Raw genomic sequence first — 25313 nt, forward strand, 5'->3', positions numbered from 1 at the left:
TATGATTCAAGGATTTATTAAGTCATACATGCAAAACATACTGCTAATTGCATTAGCAAAAGATCAATGTAAAAACACTCCACGATTCTGCAACTGTCAATTTAAAAAATGTTGTTCTATTTTATTGGTTGAGAGGTCCAACCTTGTATTCTTGCCAGTGGGTAAGTCGTACAGAACTTCGTTAGCACAAGCACGGGCTTACAGAATGTCACAGACCCAAGGGAACATGGTCAGGCAGGGCAACGGGAAGCGTGTGTCCGGGGGGTGAGGCAGAGGAGGGCCAGCGTTAGTCAGGGGACAGTATTGGTGATCTGGCAAGACAGTGATGTTAAGAAAGTTCATAGTTTAGGAATATCTAAAATATTTCAAAAACTGTAAAGCTGCAACACATGATTTTTACACCTAGTTACTAGAAAACTAAGGAGAGTGCTTATTAGCTTTGAATAAAGTAACAAGGAAACAGGAATGCACTTTACTAATCTACAAAAAAAAATTTCTAATGCATTATCAGAAAGATTTTATAATACAAGGAGGCATATTGCTCGTTAAGAAGGGGTTCTATAAGAAAAGCACTAAGTTAGCAACTATGGGTACAACCAGTTCAAAGATGAATTAAATGCCCAATTTCAGGAAGGATGGCAGGTCTAAGAAAAAGGAAAAGCTTAAAACACTTAGTGATAATACCGACCTTTCTTCATTTACTGCATTTGACAGAAATTAACCTTTTAAAATTTTACCCATGACACTTTTATTCAGTTTGATTATGATGTATACAATGTAGTGTAAATTAACCTCCGGATTTTGTCAAAATACTGTCTTTATCCTTTGATCGCGTCACGTGCTGTGCCCCCCGCCCTCATTGGAGGAACATGGGAGTGAGAGGTCTGTTCAAAATGTCAGCAAAAGCGAATACACTAACTTTTTAAAAAAATTTCACTACAAAATCAAAAAGACTGATCCAAAGAATTGAGTCATTATGCTCCTTCCGTGAGGACATACAGTACAGTTAGGGCGTGGCCACGGGCTTAGATGGCAATGTGGCAACAGCTCGAGGAGGCTGTGCGGCTTTCCTACTGGAAACTAGCAAGCACAGGTCTGCAGGTCCAAACCTGAGACACTGCCGTCTCTTCTGAAGGACAGGGATCTTGAACGGTTTAGTGCTTAGTGTTCTCAGCACAATGCAACTTAGTTCACAAGGTATTTTGGCAACTCTTAATCTGAGCAAGAATAGGGGCTTTTGAAAAATAAGGCTTTAAGAAAGCTGGCCATTTTAGGGCTAAATTTTAATGTGAAAGTTTGAAGTCTTACACTTTAAACAAAACCTAAAAATTACTGATTGGTTCAAATGGTTTTATGGAAAAACTAATCTGTAACAAAAACTTGGCATTGAGTGCGAAGGCTCCACCATTTTTGAGCAAAGCGTACAAAGGTTCTGAGGGGGATGGGGCAGGGGAACCCAACATTTACAACAGCAGGCATTTTCTCTTCCTCTTCTTGACGGGAGGGGGGCAGAGAACCGCTCGAATAGCTTCATCAAACACTGTCTTGAGGCCTCGCTGCGTGAGAGCAGAGCACTCCAGGTATTTTACAGCACCTGCCGAGAAACACAGCCTCATAGCCACATGTGGAGCCCACCCTTCTGTCCAGGAGGAGGGCAGGAAGCAGCTCCCCAGGCCCAGACTCCTGACAGCCCGCTGGGCACAGCAGAGCAACCCCTGACCTGCACCCGGAGCTCACCTACTGAGCGTTCACACTGAGAGCTTTGCCTGGCTGGCTCCCCAGAAGTCAACCATAGCCTGAGTCAGAAAAACATGCTCTTTACTTCCCACAGACTGGACTCCTGTCTCTGCCATGAAAATAAAAGCACGTGCAAAGCAGATGTGAAAATGCAGATTTCCTACCGATCTCCTTAGCCATGGCCAGACCCTGTGGGTAGGTGATGGGAGTCAGCTTCTTCTCCTTCAGTTTCTCAATCGTGTCTTTGTCGTCCCTGAGATCAAGTTTAGTCCCCACCAAGATGATAGGGGTGTTGGGACAGTGGTGTCGCACTTCAGGGTACCACTAAATGTAAGAGAGGAAGAGAGTCACCACACCCTCCCTGATGAACCTCTTTTGCCTAAATTACATCCCCACAGGTGTCAAACTGTCAGCCACTCCTTAGTTGCTGCAGAGTCCTCAACAAGACACAGCATCCCACCCTTCAGCCCTGCTCACCTTGCAATACCTTCCAGAACCACGGGCCTACCTGTGGGCATTCGAATAGCAAGCTGGGACTCCCAAGAACAGGCAAGGAGGGAACATCCCCCTCCCCCAAACCACTACCTCTTGGTAAAATGAGTTAAATTCTTAGATGGTCTCTTGAGAAACCTCCCTATTCAGCAAAAAAGTCAACTATCGACTGAGGTCTCAGCTCTGCCACCATGAGCCCCACTGAACACATCCCTGACCACAACTGGAGGACATCCTGCACATGTCATTTTTCACAAGTGACCAGGGCAGCAGTGGAAAGTCATGGTCACTATTTTTATTAGACAACCCCATCAGGCAGACTCCAAAGTGCTCACTACTTTAGCAAGGAACAAAGCGTTTCTGAATCAGGCCCTGAAACTTCAGAACTCTACATAATAAAGTCATATACTTCAAAACTGATTTGCTACCTAAGTAGAATTACAACATCAATTTAAATAATTAAAACTCCTATCACCAAGTGTTATTTTTGCTTCCCAAGGAGACATTACATAACAAGATGTTCCTCTAAAACATTCCCCACTTACCTTTGCTCGAACATTTTCAAATGATGCAGGACTCACAAGAGAAAAGCAAATTAAGAATACATCCTATAAAAAGGAAACAGGGAGGCGTTTAGAAATGGTCTTACAATGATGAATGCACTTTGCTTTGTAAATGCTGTTGGGAATGAATCATGAGACGAACTGCGTATATGTACCAGCAGCTTGTGTCTAAAGCTTGCTTCCTGGTTCCCCCCTTCAGTTCTGTCAGAAGGCTCCCAAACCAGAGCCAGCACATGAAGCAGCCAGTTACTTCTGAAAGGGGGGAGAGGATTTACTAGAATGTGCTCAAATTTACTGGAGGCCAGGGGGGACCTCAAATCAGAACCCCCAGAGGCTTCTTCTCCATCATTTCCAACTCCCCCTGGGAATTTATCCCCTCCACCCCGGAATTTAATGTTCCTATTATATATAGGGACAAAATCAAGCTACCACTCCAATATTTCTGTAAAATGTGATCTCCATTTATCAAAAGCAGAGTTGATTTTAAAAACCTTTATCAACAGTGTGCTTTTCAGTAAACTCCTCATGTGCACATTAAGTACATGTATAGTGGACCACTGGGGTGCAATTAAACTGCTGCTTTAAGAACTGCCACCAGAGTCCCTTGGCCTGGAGTGGGGCTCAGTGGTTTGCTCAGTGAGCACAACCACTGTGCAGAAGGGCAATCTTGTGTGTAAGTGGCCTCTCCTGGCTATCAGCTTCTCAATCCCAAGTGGGGTTCTCTGCAGGACTTAGAGCGTGCGGCAGTGGCAAAGTGGAGATTCAGAGGAAAAGTCAGTGCAGACTAAATACCTGGAAGATTTTCTGACTGAATGTAAAACATATCTCCCATTCTGTATTGTGTAAGAAGCCAAACTAAAATATTTACCTGTACTTAAAAATGCTTAAGAGTTTCTAAAATGCTAGGTTTATAAGACATTTTCCTGGAAAAAGGCAGCTATGCTTTGTGAAATGTACCCAATTCCCAAGCTAACACTTTCACCAATCCAGCTGATGTCTTGTACCTGGAAAGGGAGAGAAACATCCCACACAACAGCTTTTTTAAAATGACATTTTCCAAACGCTAGCGCATGCACAGGCTCGTCCAAGAATCACCTTGGCATTTTGGCACCTGATTACGTCACTTCAAAGCAAAGGTGGGTTAGCTCACCAGCACCGCACAGCCATGCCGCAGACAGGCCCGCACACCGGATACCACAGCGGAGGAGGCCCTGGCAGCCACGGTTAGTCCCCCTTGGGCTCAAGCATGGGCTCCATGGTGGGCTTGGGGCAGGGGGCTCCACACCTTCATCTCCAACCCGCCTGAAGAGGCCCCTTCATAAAAGTTCCTCCTTCCCCTTGGGAGGAGGGGAGCAAGCAGTTCACAAACCACTTTAATTCAAGCTAGTAGGTAAACTGTCTCGCTCTACTGAAAGCACATTTTATCAAACAAAACCCCAACCTTGAGTGAATTAAATTTAAAACACTCAAGGAACATGAGGCTCAACAGGAAATTCTGGGAAAACTAAGTGAAATGAGAGAACAGATAAAGCTTGAAACTGAAGTGGATTGAAAGTTTTACATACGGCAATCAGCTTGTCTTTGCCCCTGGAGGGTATATCCTTACCATACGTTTCTCCAACCTAGTAATGCATGAGAACTTTGTCTGAGTTTAGTAAAAACTGAGGAAAATGCAAGTCAATATAATCCATTATTTCTTCATCAGAATTGTCTCAACCCTCCTAAAGGATCTGAAAGCAACTGACAAATACCACCAAACAGTTCATCAAACCCTGTGAAGGTCAACGAGGGTGAAGACAAGATGTCAGGTAGATATGGGGAAGGAGGGGGGCACTCCTTTCTAGCCATGGCAGCGCACAGAGGGTGTGCTTCCAGCAGAAGCCACAACACGCCTGAGAAAGCACATGGGTCACGTCCAGGTGAGAAAGGTTAAGGAAGCACCCTTCCTTACCGAAGGGGTATCCCTGTGCCACTGCTGGCTCCCACTGGCAATAGGCACACCTGTCACAGCTCTCCATCCCAGGTCTGAGACCTAAGCCCAGCTGAAGCCGCCGCACGCAGGAAGAGCACCTGTCTGTAAACACAGGCCTCTCAGACGAAGCACTCCCCAGGAGCACGGCCCAGTCAGAGAGCTGTGAACACGGCCAGCCTCCTGTGTGCAAGTGCTGGTCCTCTCTTCCCCCAAATCCTGGGAATGCAGTTTGGATTTAGGGGCCTGAATTACTGGAGTAAATGCACTGAGACCTTTAATTCCCCCCACCCCCAGCTTTGGAGGGGAACGCCCAGAAGGGACAGCATTTCTCATGTTTACCACAGTGCCATCAATTCATTCCTTTGTTCCGACAAAAATCGGAAAGACTTGCTCTTCAAGCAACACAGAAACCTACAATTTTTTTTAAGAGACAGATGGACAAGAGAATTTGTTAAATTTCATCTCATTTAAGTCTCTCTGATCTACAATTCTAACAACATGAAAGTTGCCCTAATTATCCTGGGTTTAATCTATGGGCGACTTTTGAAGATCTGTGCTCCCAAGGCCTTGACATGCCACCAAATATTTATTGTGACACAAAAACTCCTGGGCATTGGCCACAAAAATGCAGCCTCAAAATATCCTCCAACCATATCTGTTCTACCCTTTCCAATTTTTAAGAACATTTTTTTTTGAAGAAGAAACATGCTTTCCATCCTACATTAACATTACGCCATCTGCCTGTTCCTTTCTCCTCCTCCTTCCCCCAGCCAAAATATGGCTTTAAAAAATATTTCTAGGGGGATCCCTGGGTGGCGCAGCGGTTTGGCGCCTGCCTTTGGCCCAGGGCGCGATCCTGGAGACCTGGGATCGAATCCCACATCTGGCTCCCGGTGCATGGAGCCTGCTTCTCCCTCTGCCTGTGTCTCTGCCTCTCTCTCTCTCTATCATAAATAAATAAAAATTAAAAAAAAATATTTCTAGGGGCACCTGGCTGGCTTGGTCATCAGTTAGGCATCTGACCCCTGATTTCAGCTCAGGTCATGATCTCAGGGTCATGGGCTCCACACTGCTCAGGATTCTTGCTCTCCCTCTGCCCCTCCCTATCCTCTAAAAAACAAAAAAAGCAAAACAAAAATCCTAAAAAAACTAGTTTTCCTAAAAAAAAATTAATTAAAAATAAATAAAATGTCTTATGCTTCTGACACTTATCTCTTCCAGCAGCAAGTCTTTCCCACCTCGGCCTTCTAAACCAACGCCCTGCACAGAGTCCACGCTGCTCATGGCTGGCAGGGCATCTCCATGTTAACGCCTGTCCTCGCAAACCCCCGAGCTCCAAAGCAGGGCCTGGCCTGCTCAGCCTTCCTCCCAGGGTCACCGATGTGCTGGAGCCTCTTTACTCACCTGAGCTGTCCTGAGCCACAAGCTTACCTCTCCTCTAGCCGCTTTCCCCATGCTGGCAGGACACTTCTGACTACACATGCTCCCACCCAGCCCTCATTACCTGTGTATCACAAAGCAGGTCTCCTCCTACATGTGTGAAGGGGGACCATAGAGAGACGAGTGGCTCCTAGCAGGATATGAGCAGACAGACTGTGGGGGTGGTGGGGCTCTTCTAGATCCTCCTCTCCGAGGCCTTCCACCTGGCTTTTACTTTCAGACTTGGAATATTTTTTACTACGGGTATTCTATGAACTGAGAAAAGCAGCATGAGACACACAAACAGGGCAAAGACACTACGCATGTGGCATCCAGGAAGAGCTAAGAAAACATGCTCTGGAGAAAGCGAAGAGCAGCCCTGACACCTGGGAGCCAGCCCAGTGCTCACAGCTTGGTTATGGCAAGTTCCCATTGAATGGGACCATCTCCCAGAGTGCTGGGGTTAGAAGAGGTCACTATTTGACCATGCTGGCATGAACACAAAAATAAATAAATAAATAGAAGAACACTTCACAATCTTGTCTAACCTCAAATACAAGGTCACCGTACAAATTATAAAAACACCAAACATCCCCCTCTCCCAGACAAGGGGACTGCATGCCTATCTCTGCACCAGTCACGGCTTCATCCCCACCTTGTAGAGGAGATTAGGGCATCCCTAAAACTACCCTGCTTCTAGCCAGCACCCAATCCAGAGCAAGTTCTGCCTTCTCGAGCCCCCAGGTGGACGTCCGGCTCAGGGCAGAGAACAAACCCAATTTCTTTCAGCCACAAGTGTGTTCCCAATAACCTCTGGCTGGAGGACACAAATCCTGTAACAGCCAATTTAAAGTAGAAAGCCATATGAAAATCAAAATAGCTGAGACACCTGGGTGGCTCAGAGGTTAAGTGCCTGCCTTTGGCTCAGGGAGTGATACCAGAGACCCGGGATCGAGTCCCACATTGGGCTCCCTGCATGGAGCCTGCTTCTCCCTCTGCCTCTCATGAATAAATAAAATACTAAAAAAAAAAAAAAAAAAAAAAAAAAAGGCCAAGCTAAATGCTGTTTTTCTTTTTAAGCATCGGTAAGCAGCCTAGCCCTTCTCAAGGTGAGCTCACACAAACGTCCCGGCTGACCCAGGCACAAGAGGCCCGGCACGTCAGCCAGCAGGCTGGGTAATGTTGAGCTTTCTCAGAACCCACACAGAGCTTGTTGTGACTGGCAAGTCCCAGGTGTTCCCACTCACACCAAGTCCCGGAACAAGAAGGCAAATACAGCCCTGCACGGACCATACCACGATGGCGAATAGACCAGCTGAAGGGGAGTGTGCCGAACTCACAGGGTATTTTCAAAGAGCGTGTTAAAGTAACTTATTCAGAGATGGAAGAGCCTGAAGGATTACTTAATCAAGAAAAACAAAAACGTGAAGGATAGTTTCTCCTGAAAAGGACCACCCGCTCGCCATCTTTTGGAAAACAAAGTAGAAACAAATGCCTCACACAGATTTAACTTCGCTACCCAGAGTCACCCTACAAACAAGGAGAACAGCGTTAAATGACCACAGGAAACAGGATGTTTCTGGGTCACAATGTCCTAAGTAAGGGGTGAGATCTGGGTAAGAAATGGTCCACTGTCCCTTCAGGAGAGTATCTGAGCACAGTCATGGATGAGCCACGGAGTCCCATAGACCAAAGAGCCAAAAACCAGAGACCAGGTTCCAGTCAGTGCAAAGTTTAGAGGTGTCCCCTCTGCTGAGATGCCAGCCTGTAACCACCAGGCCTGTTGCTCTCAGTAGGACAGCATTCAGGGCCTCCCCCCAGAAGCCAAGACAATTTCCTCATCCCCAAAGAAGCCAGCAAGCACGTCCTTAGTGGCAGGATGGCCACTCTCCTCTTTGCTCTAAGCACCAGGACACCCCCTGTGCTGGTACGTGGTATGTTACACACCTACATGTGTGAACTACTGGAGGGCAAGAATCATGCCTTCCACCCTTTTAGACATTCAAGTATTTGACAGGAAACTAGCACCTTGTACAGATGAAACAAAGTTTACAAAGTCCTGCCCTAGAAGGACAACACCCCCACCCACTTGGATGTTGGGCTTCATACCTTGCAGCCTGATTCAATCTGCTACTTTATCTCTGTGTTCTCTAGCATACAGAGTGGGAATCTTGCCAAGTCACCTTTGACTTACTGTGAGTGACTCCCTCAGAGAAAAAGGCCGCACCCTGCCCGGACCCCTTGAGTCACAGGAGGTGGTTCTCATTTCTCAGAAGTGATACCCCACCCTTCCAGATGTATCCAGTAGGTTAGAGACTCCTACTCTACCAGTCAATAGGTAGCAAATCCACTTAAAATCTGGAATTATCAAGCCCCCACTGGGGACAGAAGTTTCCTAAACATACTGAAGACTTCGAACCATTTGGGGATTATGAGCTGACTTTTAAAACTTAATCACAGTTAATTTTTAGCTGGAGATTAAATGAGGCATCACTCATTCAGACTTAGCATTTTATGGGTTTGGTCTTTATTGAACACTATTACTATAATGTAGCAAAAATCCACAGTTCAAATTAATTGTATTTGAGAATTCCTCCAGCTGAAAAAATAAACACAAAAGACAATGACTGTTGCATGGAAAAAACTTTAAAACTTTAAAAAAGGAAGGGGGTGGGGGGAATAGCTGGCTGGCTCAGTTTGTTGTGTGTCCTGAGTGTCCAACTCTTGATTTCAGCTCAGGTTGTGATCTCTGGGTCATGAGATTGAGCCCCACACAGGGCTCTGCACTCAGCAGGCAGTCTGCTTGAAGATTCTCTCCCTCTGCCCCTTTTCCCCATTTGCACATGCGCACACTAAGTTTAGGGGCCCCTGGGTGGCTCAGTTGGTTAAGTGTCTGACTCTTGGTTTTGGCTCTGGTCACGATCTCAGGGTCATGAGATCGAGCCCTGCATCGACCCCTGCACTGAGTACAGGGTCTGCTTGGGATTTGTTCTCTCCCTCGCACCCTCCCCCTACTCTCGTGCTTTCTGTCTCAAATAAATCTAAAAAATAGAGTTTTAAATTTATTTTACTAAATAGAAAGTTAACTTTAAAAAACTCCAGAATGTCTCCACCTGATCCTCCTCTGGTCATCCTAGCTTGCTGAGAGCATGTACAGCAACTTCTGTTCATTTGGGCCCAGCCAGCTCGGACTTGAAGAGCTGTCCAGATCTATGAATCTTCACCTCAGCTACACTAGAGTGTCTGTGATGTGCCTGGAACTATTCAGTGTGCCTTATACTGATTGCTAATCTAATCCTAGGAGAAAACAGGTCATGACTAGAGCTGTGAAGAAACCTGCCAGGGTCACAGAGCTAGGAAGCAGAGCATGGGATTTCAACCTGACAAATTCACTTGACTGCCTCTAGAGCATTTTCCTTTGGCCAGTGAGTCATCTGAGCCTCTAGAGTTGGTTTAAAACACTTTAAAAATGACTAACAAACGTGTAACAAGATAAGCAAATGGTACAAATAAGACAATTGCTTATTTCAAGTAAAGTGGTTTCTAAGCATATTTTAACCAGCTATTACTGATTCACTTTGATACACACATCATTTAAAATTCTCTGAAATGGAAGCAAAACTAATCTAGAAGTTTTTCTGACTGGACACAGTGGACATATTTTTACAAAACCGAAACCTGAATATACATTGAGAAGACTTAGATACTAACGCTGTAGAAAGATGAGCATGTGTTTTATTAGAAAAATAATATTAATTCCAAAAGAGAAGTCATTAACTTGATTTTTAAAACCTTAACTGTTTAAATTGACTCTGTGGCACAAAGCAAACTGATCTTAAAAGTAATTATTGTTGAAACTGGTTTGCAAGAACAAAACAGTACCTATTTCATGCGGCTGTCCTGAAATTAAAATGAAAGCATGTAAAACACATAGCACCATCGTTAGTAGCTGGTAAGGCTAAAAAATTAGAAACAAATCCTTGGTCCTCATCTAGGACATTCACTACTGAACTTAACCTTGCTACTAAAGATGGCAATACAGCTGGCCCTTGAACAACGCGGGTAGTTAAAGGTGCTGACTACCCCCTATGCAGTCAAAACCCTGTGTATTACTTTGACTCCCCGAAACTTTAAGAAACAGCCTGCTACTGACTGGGAAGCCTTACCAATAACATAACCAGTTGATTAATACATGTAAAATATGTTATGTGTAATATACACTTAATATACACTGCATTCTTACACTAAAGTAAGCCAGAGAAAATGTCACTAAGAAAATCTTGAGGAACAACAACAACAAAAAAAAAACAGAAAATCTTGAGGAGGAACTATGCTTACAGTACCGTAATGTATTTATGGAAAAAAAGTCCTGGTGTAAGTGGATCTCTGCAGTTCAAACCTGTGCATTCAAGTGCCAACTGTATAAGCAAACCTGTAGGTGATACGCAATTACACAGTCAAAATTACATACTCTAAAGGACACATTAAAAAGCAGTCATGATCCTTACTGTTTGCGGATAGGATAAGGGACGTAATCTGTCATAATCTTCTTGTCCAGCTGTATCCCATAAGCCCAGATTCACTGGTTTTCCATCTACCATAACATTGGCAGAGTAATTGTCAAAGCTGTAGAATGGAGAAAAAACACTTTAGCCCTGGAACATAAGGCATAGATGGGGGGTTTGAGTGACTATCATAGCAAGGGTCTCAGAGGTGTGCCAAGGCCAGGAGTGGCCTGGAGGCTCCCCTGAAAGCAAAGGTGCCAGCATGCAGGCACAAGGAGCCAGAGCAGCCACATGGAAGGAGAAAGGGCTGCAGGGTATGGGGAAGGCGAAAACACTGCACCTGGAGAAACACGCCTGGGACACAAAGGACAAGGTAGTCCACTGAACTAAAACAAATGACTGTCAGCAAGAGAAAACCTTTGTTTTTAATGAAGAGAACATTAAGATTTTTCTCTCCAGAAAGAAACAAAGTATAAATTAGTCCCTCTCTCAAACCCACTTGTTGACTTGTGTACACGTTACTCATCTTCAACAAGGTGGCATACCACAAAGCCATACTCTACAGTGCTTCCAGAACACCCGCACTAAGTGCAGGGCAATCACCATCAAGCCTTGGTCACCGAGGCCTGCAACCAAACTGCTATGGTAACACAAAGCAATGCTTTGAAAAGTTATGGTGTGAGGCGAGCCTGCTTCTCCCTCTGCCTGTCCCTGACTCTTTCTTCTATGAATGAATAAAATCTTAAAAAAAGAAAAGAAAAGCTATCATGTAACATTTCAAGAGTGAGTATACACATGTACTTAAATTAACTTAAAGTTGTTACACAAAAACTAGTTAATGATAAGAGGCAGCCCAGAGAAGCCTGGCAGGCAGAAAATAAGGTGGACTTAAAAAACAAACAAGAATCACTAAGTACCACCAAGTACTTCACTAAAAATTAATTCTGAGGACGCCTAGGTGGCTCAGTGGTTTAGCATCTATCTGCCTTTGGCTCAGAGCGTGATCCCGAGGCCCTGGGATTGAGTCCCACATCCGGCTCCTCGTGGGGAGCCTGCTTCTCTGCCTAGGTCTTTGCCTCTGCCTCTCAGGAATAAAATCTTGAAAAGGAAAAAAAAAAAAGAAAAAATCTGGGATTGCAATTCAAACCAGGGCAAGTACCAAACAAGACACAATATATCAGCCTGTAAGATAAAATTCAAAATGATTTTTACATACTCTCAACTCTCAACACTAAAACTTAGGGTCTTGTTACATTGAGACAGCAAAGCAGAGGTCTGCGTAAGGCTCCAATGTGGTTTACAGAATGGAATGACAACTAAATACCGTAAAGAAAAAGCCTCATCTCTTGCAATTCTGCCTCTGTGAGAAAAATATTCAATAAACAGTATTATGACTTTTTTCCATCTGGGAAAAAGAATCAGGTGCCTGCCTCCTAGTATACCAAAAAAATAAATTCTAAATGAATTCGGACTTCAGCCACAAAATGAAAACTTTAGCCACAAAAATCTAGGAAACCTACAAGAGGGTATTTTTGCATCACGGAAACAGGAATGGTCTTTCTAAGTAAAACATAAAACTGCATGGCGGCGAAGCAGTATATTTACATAAAAACACCAAACTTATTTATGCAGAAGATCTCATGATGAAGTTTAAAGACAAATGAGATAGAAGGATTAATTTTTTTTTAAGTTTTTTTTTTTTAATTTTTATTTATTTATGATAGTCACAGAGAGAGAGAGAGAGAGAGGCAGAGACATAGGCAGAGGGAGAAGCAGGCTCCATGCACTGGGAGCCCGACGTGGGATTTGATCCCAGGTCTCCAGGATCGCACCCTGGGACAAAGGCAGGCGCCAAACCGCTGTGCCATCCAGGGATCCCCAAGATTTTATTTATTTATTCATGAGAGACAGAGACAGAGACACAGGCAGAGGGAGAAGCAAGCTCCATGCAGGGAGCCCGACGTGGGACTCAATCCCGGGTCTCCAGCATCACACCTTGGGCCAGCGGCAGCGCTAAACTGCTGAGCCACCCGGGTTGTCCCTAAAATTTCTTATGTACAAGAGTTTCATCAGTAATATAAAATTTCAGTAGAAAAACAAGCAAAGGAACTCCACAGGCCATTCACAGAAGACTGCAAATGGACAGTGAACATTCATGGGATCCTAACCTCACCGCTGATCAGAAATGCAGCTTTTTTCAATGCCTGTCGCCCATGGTCCAAATTGAGGAGGCCGCGTTAGTCACAGCTGGTCCAACTGACAGCCTTTTGGCGGCAACTGGGTAGTATCTTCCAAAACTTTGAATATCCAGACGCCTGGGTGGCTCAGTTAAGTGCCTGCCTTAGGTTCAGGTCATGATCTCAGGGTCTTAGGATCAAATCTCTAGTCAAGCTCCCAGTCAGGGTCCCCTGCTCAGCGGGGAGTCTGCTCTGTGCTGTTTTTTTCCTGTTTTTCCCTGTGCTCCCCTGTTTTTCCCTGTGCTGTTTTTCCCTGTGTTTTTCCCTGTGCTCCCCTCTCCCACTTGTGCTGTCTCTCAAATAAAATCTTTTTTTTTTTAAAGATTTATTTATTTATTCATGAGAGACACAGAGAGAAGCAGAGACATAGGCAGAGGGAGAAGCAGGCTCCATGCAGGGAGCCCGATGCGGGACTCAATCCCAGGACTCCGGGATCACACCCTGAGCCAAAGGCAGGGGCCAAACCACTGAGCCACCCAGAGATCCCCCTCTCAAATAAAATCTTAAAAAAAAAAAAAAATTAAATAGCCATTCCCTTTTGATTTGGCACACTTCCACTTCTAATAATCAATCACATGTGCACGATATGTGCAACATTTAGCACAGAAAAAGAAAAAAGAAAAAAAAAAAAGAACCTTAATGACAGTGGTTTTTATCAGCTATCCTAGTTCAGAGTCACTGACAGCTAATAAGGATTTCACTCTACCTATGTGTAGATTAGGAAAGTCCCAACTGGGATGTCTGGGTGGCTCAGCGGTTGAGCATCTGCCTTTGGCCCAGGGCATGATCCTGGGGTCCCAGGATTAAGAGCTACATTGGGTCCCCTGTGTGGAGCCTGCTCCTCCCTCTGCCTGTGTCTCTGCCTTTCTATGTCTCTCATGAATAAATAAATTAAAAAAAAAAAAGGAAAGTCCCAACCACAAAACCAGAACATGGACAACACGGACAGTATGATCCCACTTTTACAAAACTTTGGAGACCACCAAAATACACCTGTTGTGCTTGACAAGGTTAGCACAGGTGGGATCTGAGGGGTTTCTTCTCCACCAGGATGGCAGCCATGAAGACAGAGCTGACATCATGGCCGCAGGTGATACATTATGAGGCTCAGCTACATAGCACTCCCTAGTAACCCCATCATCAGAAAAGCACTTCTCCATCTCCACCCAATTCTGTGGCCAAGAGGGAATAAGCAGCAGCTCAGTAGCCAATTCTGTACTCCCACAACTGACCCTAACACACACCCTGGTAACTCACGTGACAGGCAACCATCAGATTACTTGCCAAAAAAGGCTAATGACAATATAACAGTGTATTTTGTGTTTCAGTTCCTTGATCCTTCACAGAGCTTAGAGAGCCAAATTTACCAGAAACTCTTCCATTTTCCAGTCTTCTAGTTAGTTAACTTTGTTTCCTGAATATCTAAGAATCAATTAGGAAAGCTGCGTGTTTCATCACAATGTAGAAACTTTACATAAGATTAAGTATTTTTTAAAAGCCCAAATACAGGGGATCCCTGGGTGGCTCAGCGGTTTAGCGCCTGCCTTCTGCCCAGGGGCGTGATCCTGGAGTTCCAGGATTGGATCCTGGAGTCCCGGGATCGAGTCCTGCATGAGGCTCCCTGCATGGAGCCTGCTTCTCCCTCTGCCTGTGTCTCTGCCTCTCTCTCTCTCTCTCTGTCTCTCATGAATAAAATAAAAACTTAAAAAAAAAAAAGCCCAAATACCTTATAATTAGACTTAGGTGAGTGTTTAGATGGAAAATTAATCAGATCTGCTCTTGTGCAAAGTAAGAATGCCTTTATAGCAAAACAATGGTCAAAGGAATAAAAGAAAAAAAAAAAAACATCAGAGGCAAGTTAATTCCCAGGTTAACTGGATACTTACACAGTGGGGATGTATTCTCCAGGAAATGCATTGGTTGTGTAACTGATGAGTAGACAAGTTTTACCTACAGCTCTAAAGAGAGAGAAGAAAAGAGTGTAAGTTGTTTAATCAGCATGAATGTAATCTTTTCATTATTCTGTTAACTTTATAGAAAAATCAAGGAGTATACCCCAAGTACTTACTTACCATTAAACAGTTTCTATAATCTTTTACTTAACACTACACATTTTATCCTGAAATTTATAGTAAACAAACTCAAATTTCTCAAAAAGGAGCCCTCATGTTCTATTCAGGTGTAGGGCATTAGCATTCATAGTCAGAAACTGTTAAATAAGCTCAGGTTGAACAGGAAAAATATTTTAAAATTAAGAGTCTCTTTCTTTTGTCAACATCTGTACCCAGTCTTTCATCCAAGAATCTTCAATTCTATCCTCAGATCATTCTGATGGATATAATATGCAAACAAAGCCTTCCTCTACAGCTTCCGCTTGGTTGTTATGTATTTTGCTGCCTCAGAGTGGTAACTCAAACCCACTACCTTTTAGAGCCTTTCCTCTGGCATCAGTAATGACTGTTCTCTTAATAGAGTGCTTAGTCACTAACCACCACAGATCAACTGTGAACCACAAAGAGCCACACAGAACTCACTTTAATTCATCTGTATTCATTTGCCACCTCCCCAGCCCCCCCCATCCTCACATATCACCCTAAGTTTTTAGAGTAACTAATATGATATATTCCAGACATATTAACTAACAGTCCTGGGATGCTGGCCTAACTTTCCAAACAGCTGCAAAGAGGAGAAAGTAAAAAAGAATCATGCAAAAATTCTCCAAAACAGAAGGGCCTCCTGTACTAGTAGTGGGTACAGTGTACCATCAGGCGGAGGTCAGAGGCTGAAAGTCTCTCAACCACCTGAAAATTTTTTTCATGAGAATATTAACTACAAATCAAGATCACTGCACCCTTAGCCAAAAAATGGTTTCCAAATTTTACATTCTTACAGTGACTTCAAGGGGTTCTGAGAGCCTGTGTCCCTTGCCTAAGGATTCACTAAATGCTCTCCCTACAAGAGCCTATCTTCCTGCTGTTTGCTGTTGGCTTACCAAGGTCCTGTGTGTCACACAATGAAGTTCTGAGCTGTAACATTTTGTCGTTCAAACTCAACTACTATGAATTAGGATTCGTCATAAAGAAGTTAAGTGCTTTTCTATTTTTGTAGCACTCTTAGCTGGAGGCAAAAACCTCTCAGCTAGGACAGATTACAGGCCCATCCAGTCTTGCCAATACTTGTTTTACTCCTAACACTATAAAGAGCTTAAAAGTTGGAACTCTCCCACCCCCCAAAGACCTCACGGAGTCAAACATTACATCATCAGGAAGTAGCTTCCAACTCCTCAAGGCTTTCTAAACAAAAATGAGTCATTGGCCATACATTTTGTGAAAAGCTTACAATGTCAAACCTGTGTAAGCAGGAGGCTGAGATCTGTAGTCATTACCCTGGATCTGAGACCCAGAGCCAGCTCTTTATTACTTGCTGGCTGGAACTGTTTTTAAGTTTCAACATCCTTATGCCTCAGTTTTCTCAACTGTAAAATGGATGCAGAACTATCAACTTCATCACAAAACTATTGAAAGGGCAGCCCCCGGTGCTCAGCGGTTTTTAGCATAGTCTTCAGCCCAGGGCCTGATCCTGGAGACCTAGGATGGAGTCCCATGTCGGGCTCCCTGCATGGAGCCTGCTTCTCCCTCTGCCTGTGTCTCTGCGACCCGCCCCCCTCTGTCTCTCACAAATAAAATCTTTAAAAAAAAAAAAAAAAAAAAAACTATTGAAAGCATTAATCCTATTTTAACCCATACCAACAAAGTGTGTGCTATGTGAGGAAGAATAGTAGGTGCCGAAGATATAAAGCAATGAACAAGATCTTGTGGAATCTGAGCAGTTATTAAAGTGAAGAATAAAAAATGCAGTCATTACATAAAAATTATGTAATGTGTCATTACATTACATATTATGTGATGTGTCATTAAAGATGCTCTGGAAATGTACAGTGAAGGGATCTAACCTAGTCTTGGAGGCGGAAAGAAGAGGCTGCGATGTACACTGAAATTTAGGAGGAGTGGGGACATGACAGGAGGAACATTCTAGGCAAAAGCGACATCATTTATGGGGAGGCCCAGAAGCTCAGCGTAACTGAAGAACAAAGAAATAAGGGGGAAGCACCAAAGGAAAATATGAGAAGATTGTCATCTCTTCTTGTTAAGGGCATGGGACTTGATCCTACTTGGGAAGTCCCAGAAGATTTTTAGTTGCCAAGAAACCATTAAATTTGCATTTTCAGAAGCAGCCTCTGACTGCAGTGTGGAGAGGACAGAGGAAACTGGGACTGGAGGCAGGAAAACGAGTGGTTTGAACCAAAGAGGGGACTTCAGAGTGAAGAGAAGTGGGCCATTTCAAGAGCTTCCTAGGCATGAGGCAGAATATGATAGCTCAGCCATAGGCTGGATGTGGTAGCCGAGGAGGAGAGTGGAGTCTAAGGCCATCACCAGTGAACCTCTTCTCAAATTACAAATGTTGTGCAAAAATATTAATACTTATTGCCTCTTAATGTCAAGAATAAGCAGCTATAAAGGTTTTAACGGTTATGTTAAAATGTTATAGTAGCACTTCCCTTAAGAGCCTGTCCTAAATCTCTTCCATATGTAGAAGGAACAAAGCCATTACTATAAATATGACTGTTTTAAATGCCCTAAACTTTATTTTCCTGAAACCTCACCTTCATCTGAGGCATTGGCTTCTGAAAGGTATAACTGCAAAGGAATTCAAGGTACTTGGCATAATCCTATACTGATGGGAATTTTTTTTCTTACCAATCATTACAGTATTTGCTATAAACCTAAATTCTATAAGAAATTATTAAATTAGAGGCATCCCTGGGTGGCTCAGTGGTTTAGCACCTGCCTTCGGCCCAGGGCATGGTCCTGAAGTCGTCCCAGGATGAGTCTCACATTGGGCTCCCTGCATGGAGCCTGCTTCTCCCTCTGTATCTCTGCCTCTCTCTCTGTGTCTCTCTCAGGAATAAATAAATAAAATCTTTTAAAAAATAAATTATTAAATTATAAAATTCTGACTTTTAAATTAATTAATTTATTTTTTAAATTTCATTTATTTATTTGTGAGAGACACAGAGATGGAGCGAGAAAGGCAGAGACACAGGCAGAGGGAGAAGCAGGCTCCATGCAGGGAGCCCGACTCGATTCCCAGGTCTCCAGGATCAGGCCCTGGGCTGAAGGCGGTGCTAAACCGCTGAGCCACCGGGACTGCCCTTTATTTATTTTTAAAGTAGGCTCCACACTCAGCATGAAACCCAACATGGGGCTTGAACTCATGACCCTGAGATCAAGAGTCTGATGCTTGGGCAGCTCGGTATATGTCCAACCTTTGATTTAAATATTTACTTAGTTTTTAACAACAGATAAAAAGAAAAAGGAAATGGTTATTTACCTCCCATTAGTGTTACTTATTCACTCCTTTTAACACACTCCACAAAAAAACCCCTAGAGGCCAAAGTCAACACAAGCTCAGGCAGTACCAGCTCCCCAACAGAGAACAGAAGCAGTGTTTGGTCACAGCCTCACAGCCTCGGACTGATGCTGCTGCAGAATCTCTGGAAGTTACTATCCAGAAAGTTTAACTCCAGCTCTGGAGTTTCCAATTTTATATACACTTAACTTCTCAGTTCCATCTTTTTATAATCTTTGAAAGCTGCCACAACATTAAAAAATGAACCCGAGGGGCAACTGGGTGGCTCAGTCTGTTAAGCATCTACCTTCGGCTGGGGTCATGGTCCCTGCTCCTCTGGGAGTCTGCTTCTCCCTTTCTCTCTCTGCCTCTCCCTCCCTTCCCCCCACTTGTGCTCACATTCTCTCTTGCGCAAATAAAATCTAAAATAATAAAAAATAATTTTAAAAATGAACATGAGACTACCGGAAGAAAGTTCCTATGAGCACATTTTTTTACCCTATCTGTGCCGCTCCTGCTCTATCTTGTAGAAATAAACCAAGATTAAAGCCAATAACTCATGTTCCCATTATGTTGTTTTTCCATTAAGAGAACTTTAAAGGAACTTTTAAAATTTTGAGATCTCACTATTACTAAAATCTATAAACCAAAACTTAAAAAGCACGTATGATCCATTAATCTGGAAATGCTGCCAATTCCCTCATGTTAGAGAAGGGAGAGGAACCTGGCTGATGTGATTCTCAATCTCGGTGGTGTCAGTTCAAGCCCAAGCTGGGTACAGACGTTACTTAAAAATAAAACCTTTGGGCAGCCCTGGTGGCTCAGCGGTCTAGCGCTACCTTCAGCCCAGGGCCTGATCCTGGAGACCAGGGAATGGAGTCCCACACTGAGCTCCCTGCATGGAGCCTGCTTCTCCCTCCGCCTGTGTCTCTGCCTCTCTCTCTCTCACATGAATAAATAAATAAAATCTTTAAAAATAATAATAAAATAAAATAAAACCTTTATTAAAAAAAGGGATACAATAACAATACAGGAAATTCAAAAATAAGAACTTTCTGTATTGTCTTCTTTTTAAAAAGATACATTGGGGGGTACCTGGATGGCTCAGTCAGGCATCCAACTCTTGGTTTTGGCTCAGGTCATGATCTCAGGGTCATGAGATTGAGCCCCACGTGGGGCTGCACACTAAGAACAGAGTCTACTTGAGACCCTCTCCCTCTGCCCCCCTCCCCAATTGCTTGCTCTCTAAAAATATTTTTTTTATAGATTTATTTATTTATTTATGATAGAGAGAGAGAGGCAGAGACACAGGAGGAGGGAGAAGCAGGCTCCATGCCAGAAGCCGGACGTGGGACTCGATCCCCGGGACTCCAGGATCTCGCCCTGGGCCGAAGGCGGTACTAAACTGCTGAGCCACCAGGGCTGCCCAAAGGTTTTATTTTTAAGTAACCTCTGTACCCAGCTTGGGCTTGAACTGACACCACCGAGATCAAGAAACACATCCCAGGGATCCCTCTCTAAAATTAAAAAAAATAATAATAAATTTTAAAAAGATACACTGATATCAATAGGACTGAAAGACCAGATTTCTCCAATGAGGAAATAAGGAGCCTGTATTACTGTCCAAGTGTACCTAGATCTTGGGGCCGGCCCCTGGGTGGCTCACTCAGTTAAGCATCCAACTCTTGGTTTCAGCTCAGGTCATGATCTCAGGGCCCTCAAATTAAACCTTGTGTGGAGCTCCAGGCTCAGTGGGGAGGCTGCTAGGCTGCTGGAGATTCTGGTTCCCTCTTCTTCCTATACTCCTGCTCACTGCTCACACTCACTCTAAAATGAATCTTTTTTTTTAAAGTACCTAAATCTTAAATAAAATAAAAAATAAAAAAAAAAAATAAAGTACCTAAATCTTAAGGATTAATAGAATATAAGGAAATGTGAATTATATCTATTAAATATGTATTCATATTTATTGCATAAATGAAAGATCCTAAATGAAAGTCCTCAATTTACCCTGTGAAATGGGGTTTGGGAACTCTCCAACAGTAGGCCTTCAGTAAATAAATTCAGAAAGCACATGAATAACAGAGTAGTTTAGTGCTACAAATAAACAAACCCTAATCTGAAGTTTTGATTATTTATCACCACAAACAATTTATGGAAAACCATTATCACCACTGGAGGCTTCAAAAAATTAAAAAGCCTATGTAGTTTCAAAACCCCTCAAGGTTGAGGGTGACTGAGTGGCTCAATAGTTAAGCGTCCGCCTTTGGCTCAGGTCATGATCCCACCCAGGGTCCTCTGGGCTCTCTGTTCAGGGGAGGAACTGCTTCTCTCTCTCCCTGTAGCTCTATTTGTGCTGTCAAATAACTAAATAAAATCTTAAAAAAAAAAAAATCAAACCCTAAAGGTTGAAGATGCTACCTCAAAGAGAGAGTTCAATCCTGAAGTAGCCATTACTCTACAGGCCCCTCCCTGCCTTTTAGAATTCTAGAAGCACCAATCCTAATCCTGGAGTACTTGATACTTGGATCTGAGCAAGATACAGAGTTCACAAACAAGAATTTTTATCTAACTGCATATCATCCCCATTCTCCTTCAAAGTCAAATCCTGTTAAAATATGCCCTATTGGGGCACCTGGGTGGCTCAGCAGTTGGGTGCGTCTGCCTTGGGCTCATAGCGTGATCCTGGAGTAGGGGGATCGAGTCCCATATTGGGCTCCCTGCATGGAGCCTGCTTCTCCCTCTGCCTGTGTGTCTCATGAATGAATAAATAAAATCTTAAAAAAAAAAAAAAAAAGCCCTAATTATGGGAAGATATGTGATAAGGAAATAGAGCAAAATATTGATAACAAAACTCTAAGTGGTAAGTGTTCACTGTACAATTCTTTCAACTTTTATGTGTTAAATTTTTCATATTAAAATGTGGGAAGAGGAGATCCCTGGGTGGCTCAGCAGTTTAGCACCTGCCTTTGGCCCAGGGCGTGATCCTGGAGTCCCGGGATCGAGTCCCACGTTCGGTTCGGCATGGAGCCTGCTTCTCCCTCCTCCTGTGTCTCTGTCTCTGCCTCTCTCTCTCTCTGTCTCTCATAAATAAATAAATAAGTTTTAAAATAAAAATAAATAAATAAAATGTGGGAAGAGAAATTCCTCTGACACGTGGTAACTGCCTTGGTAGCAGGATTCCTGATAAAACATCTTCTTAGTCTTAACTAAAATCACAAGAAATACCTGGTGGGTGATGCAGAGATGAAAAAGAAGGAAGTACTAATACATTCAATACATAATTAATGCAAAAGATAGAACATTATGAAAAGTGGCTTTAAGAGTTCTAAAAATTACTGATAACTCCTCTACTGAACCCAATCTTGAACTTTTACTGGGATTATCATTTGAAAGTTGTTAAAAAAAAAAAAAGACTTAAGTATAATTTTAACCACCAAGATCAGAGGCAAATAACAAACTCAAATTTAGAAGCCAGTGTAGATTTCAAACACCTTTACAACCGGTCAAAAATGTGGAACCCCATGCCTCAAGACAAAAATACACAAAGACAATTCATGAGGTACTTAAATTCATGGATCATACCTTCATTGATTTTTTTTCCCCACTGATTATTCAATGGAAGTGAGTGGAGACTAAGTGGTGTACATTCCTAAAAAGATGACATCATCATGGAAGGTATTTTTCACACTGAACTAAAACAATTTCCTGGAAAGCAATGTCTAAATTAGACACTGGGATGATGAGACCACTTGCCCAATCTGGAGTGAACGTAGGGGGGCTTCAGGTCACTCACTCCCAGCTTCTGGTCAACCAAAGTCAAAGCAACACTATTAAAAATGTTTAGAAACATCTGAATGTGAGATGCTGTCTTACCGAAGCTGAGAGAAAATCTTGGGGGCAGAGATCCCCCAAGTCAAAGTAAAAGACCCTGTGTTCAGGAAGGACTAACAGAATTAGGACCAAGAGAAGGATCTGCAGAATTAAACAGTATCAAAATGTCACTTCACATTTTATACTTAATGCCAGTGAACTGCTATATAGGAAATAATTTATAAGAATATAGGCTAATTAGGGATCCCTCGGTGGCTCAGCGGTTTGGCGCCTGCCTCCAAGGCATGATCCTGGAGATCCGGGATCCAGTCCCATAACGGGCTCCCTGCATGGGGCCTGCTTCTCCCTCTGCCTGTGTCTCTGCCTCTCTCTCTCTGTCTCTCTCATGAATGAATAAATAAAATCTTAAAAAAAAAAAAAAAGAATATAGGCTAGTTGATCCTACTTATAATATGGTTATGATATAACTTTTAACCTAATTCCCAAGAATATTTTTTAGATAAGGAAGCTTGCAATTTGTGCAGCTTCAATTTGCCTTTATTGCTTAAACTCCCCTTAACTACCTCAAGTCCCACAGCACTGAGTTCTTTGCCCCACAAAATTTACACCCACGTTTACAGCTTTAACAATTTTTGAATAAAAGAACATTCCAAGTATATCATCAGGTATGTTTTGTTTGGGTCAAAGCAAAAAAATATTTTTGGTTTGGAAAGTCATGTATGTAACTTTTTCACTGAAGTAATGTTTGCTGTATGTTGTCCCTTATTTAAAGTAATAGAGGGGGCAACTGGCTGGCTCAGTTGGAGGAACGTGCAACTCTTGGATCTCAAGGTCCTGAGGTTGAGTCCCACATTGAGTGTAGAGATTACTTAAATAAATGAATAAATCTTTAAAAAATAAATAAACAGAGCTTGAATTGTTTACTTCTAACAGGGCTTAGCCCCAGTCTACATCAATGTCAAATACAGTACCAAATAAATCGAATGAAAACTTAAAGCCAAGAATTGTTTTATGCTTTGGACCTCCCACACAGGGCCCAACAGTGCCTCAGATTAAGAGAAAGAGCAACACTATATGAGGCTGGCTGCCTGCACTTTCTCACCTGGGGCCAGGCACCTGGGAGGCACTTAGTATTCAGCATCTTGTTTATTTTTTTTTTTTAAGATTTATGTATTTATTCATTCATGAGACAGACTGAGAAAGAGAGGCAGAGACACAAGGAGAGGGAGAAGCAGGCTCTCTGCAGGGAGCCTGATCCCCGATCCCAGGATCTCGACCAGAGCTGGAGCTGGGCAGGCACCGCTGAGACACCCAGGCGTCCCCCAGCAACTTGTTTAATCCTCGCCACTTCAACTTGAGGTCCCTGTCCTGGGAGAGGAGTGTGAATATGCCCAGGTTCCTCCCTAATCATTGGGAGTGGGGATTCGAAGTAAGGATCCAGATCCCACAACAGGCATTCAACAAGTATGTGACTAGATACACAAGGCAATACAAATCTTCGGGGTCCATCATCTGTAAGCATTAAGTAGGTCTGCTGTGCTTATGTTTAGTTTCAGAAATTTTCAATTAAGAATATTACATTCTAGGGCACCTGGGTGGCTCTGTCAGGTAAGTGTCTGCCTTCCTCTCAGGTCGTGATCCCAGGGTCCTGGGTTCAAGTGGCGCATCCGGCTCCCTGCTTGGCATGGAGCCTGCCTCTCTCTTTCCCTCTCCCTCTGCCACTCCCCCTGCTTGTGCTCTGTCAAATAAATAAAAATCTTAAAAAAAAAAAAAAAGAATATTACATTCTAAAGTTAGATACTGAATTATCAGCAATTTAAAAAAAACAGCATTATTTCATACTCTAAGCATTACAGATTCAGCATTTTTAAATTTTTAAAGGAAATGCAGTTAAAGTGTTCATAAGACAATGTGATATATGTGTAGTTAACTCATTACACAAAAGGATCAAATTTCATTTAAACCAATGTACTGATTTCCCTATTAAACTAATTAACTGAAGTTTTTGGACCCCAAATGAAAGAAAAGCTTTCTTTTCAAGGGTTTAAAAAAACAAAAACAAAAAACATACATATTCCTAAATAGGTGAGAGTCATAATTTTTAGCTATATGCACAGAACCATGAAGTGTTAATAACGTTTCACACGTTGAAGACTGACAAATCACACAGATGGGCATCTTTTAAAAAATCAGTTCAACTGTCCTTACATCTGAATTAGTTGTAGCAACAGTTTCAAAATGTCTAATTTACAACAATCTAAATGAGCTAATTCACAACTTGGGAGGCATAAAAGCCACATCAGTCCTAATGACAAGTTTGGGGAATATTAATCAAAAGGAAGAGCGATGCCAGAACTCTTCCTTCGATTTTACAAGACTTGAAAAATGTACCAATTACACTGAGTTTGATGAAACTGATAGTAATTCTTGGATCTTCGCTGTTAACACTCAACTAACTCGAGCACTGCTGAGATACACAATTTTGCTCGGATTACACTGAGATTTTTGTTTCTATGGGAGTGGAAAAAAAAACTGCATAAGCCAAGTCTTGTCTTCCTCTAGGGCCTTGTAACCACCACAGACAGTAATGAAAAGAAATGCCTTGAGTCACAGGGCAGCTCCGCTCAGGGAGCCTGTTCTGCTACATCCCATACCTAATGCAAGCAGCGAAAGCAAATTTCTTTCTTTCTCTCTTCCTTTTTTTTTTTATGACCACACCACATTCAGAGAAAAGATCAGTCTTAATCACACCTAGCTTCTCGTAGCTAGAATCCCAAAAGTTTCTCCAAGGAAAGTACAAGAATTATCACCAAAGGGAGGGAAAAATCTTAAAAGCGGCTAAGTACAAGCGGAAGATACGGGAAATCAGTTTGGGGTCGCCAAACCAGCCCAGGCAAATACTCAAGAACTATCGACCTGGTCGCCGGGACACACGGAAGCTTATAACCGGGCTCCAGAGGCTGATGTAAAAACCCAGAAAGGGTCCTTCCCCGCCCCCCCTTAGAGAAAGAAAGGCAACTCCAAGCCCACCGCTGTAGGGGCGGACGAGCGCGGGTGGCGGCGCGGCTGGGGGGTCCCGCCCCGCGCGCAGCGGGCCCAGAAGGCGGGAGGGTGGAGTTCACTTTTCCCTCTGGCCGCCGCTCGG

General features: G+C 43.1%; 1 protein-coding gene across 2 annotated transcripts in view; it reads right to left on the reverse strand.

Moving 5' to 3' along the window:
- The window catches only part of RAC1 (Rac family small GTPase 1), a 25806-nt gene continuing 493 nt past the window's right edge, over positions 1-25313 (reverse strand). The window contains exons 2-7 of one of the 2 annotated variants that reach the window (XM_077907744.1): positions 14812-14883; positions 10692-10809; positions 4358-4414; positions 2775-2837; positions 1902-2061; positions 1-1594 (exon numbers count right to left, since the gene is read on the reverse strand). In XM_077907744.1, the coding sequence (XP_077763870.1) occupies positions 1464-1594; positions 1902-2061; positions 2775-2837; positions 4358-4414; positions 10692-10809; positions 14812-14883 (601 nt within the window). In that variant the 3' untranslated portion in view covers positions 1-1463. The remainder of the gene's footprint in view (positions 1595-1901; positions 2062-2774; positions 2838-4357; positions 4415-10691; positions 10810-14811; positions 14884-25313) is intronic. The other variant, XM_077907745.1, reaches the window with a different exon arrangement.

Source organism: Canis aureus, chromosome 8, assembly GCF_053574225.1.
Source record: "Canis aureus isolate CA01 chromosome 8, VMU_Caureus_v.1.0, whole genome shotgun sequence".
In the NCBI taxonomy this organism is placed as follows: domain Eukaryota; kingdom Metazoa; phylum Chordata; class Mammalia; order Carnivora; family Canidae; genus Canis; species Canis aureus.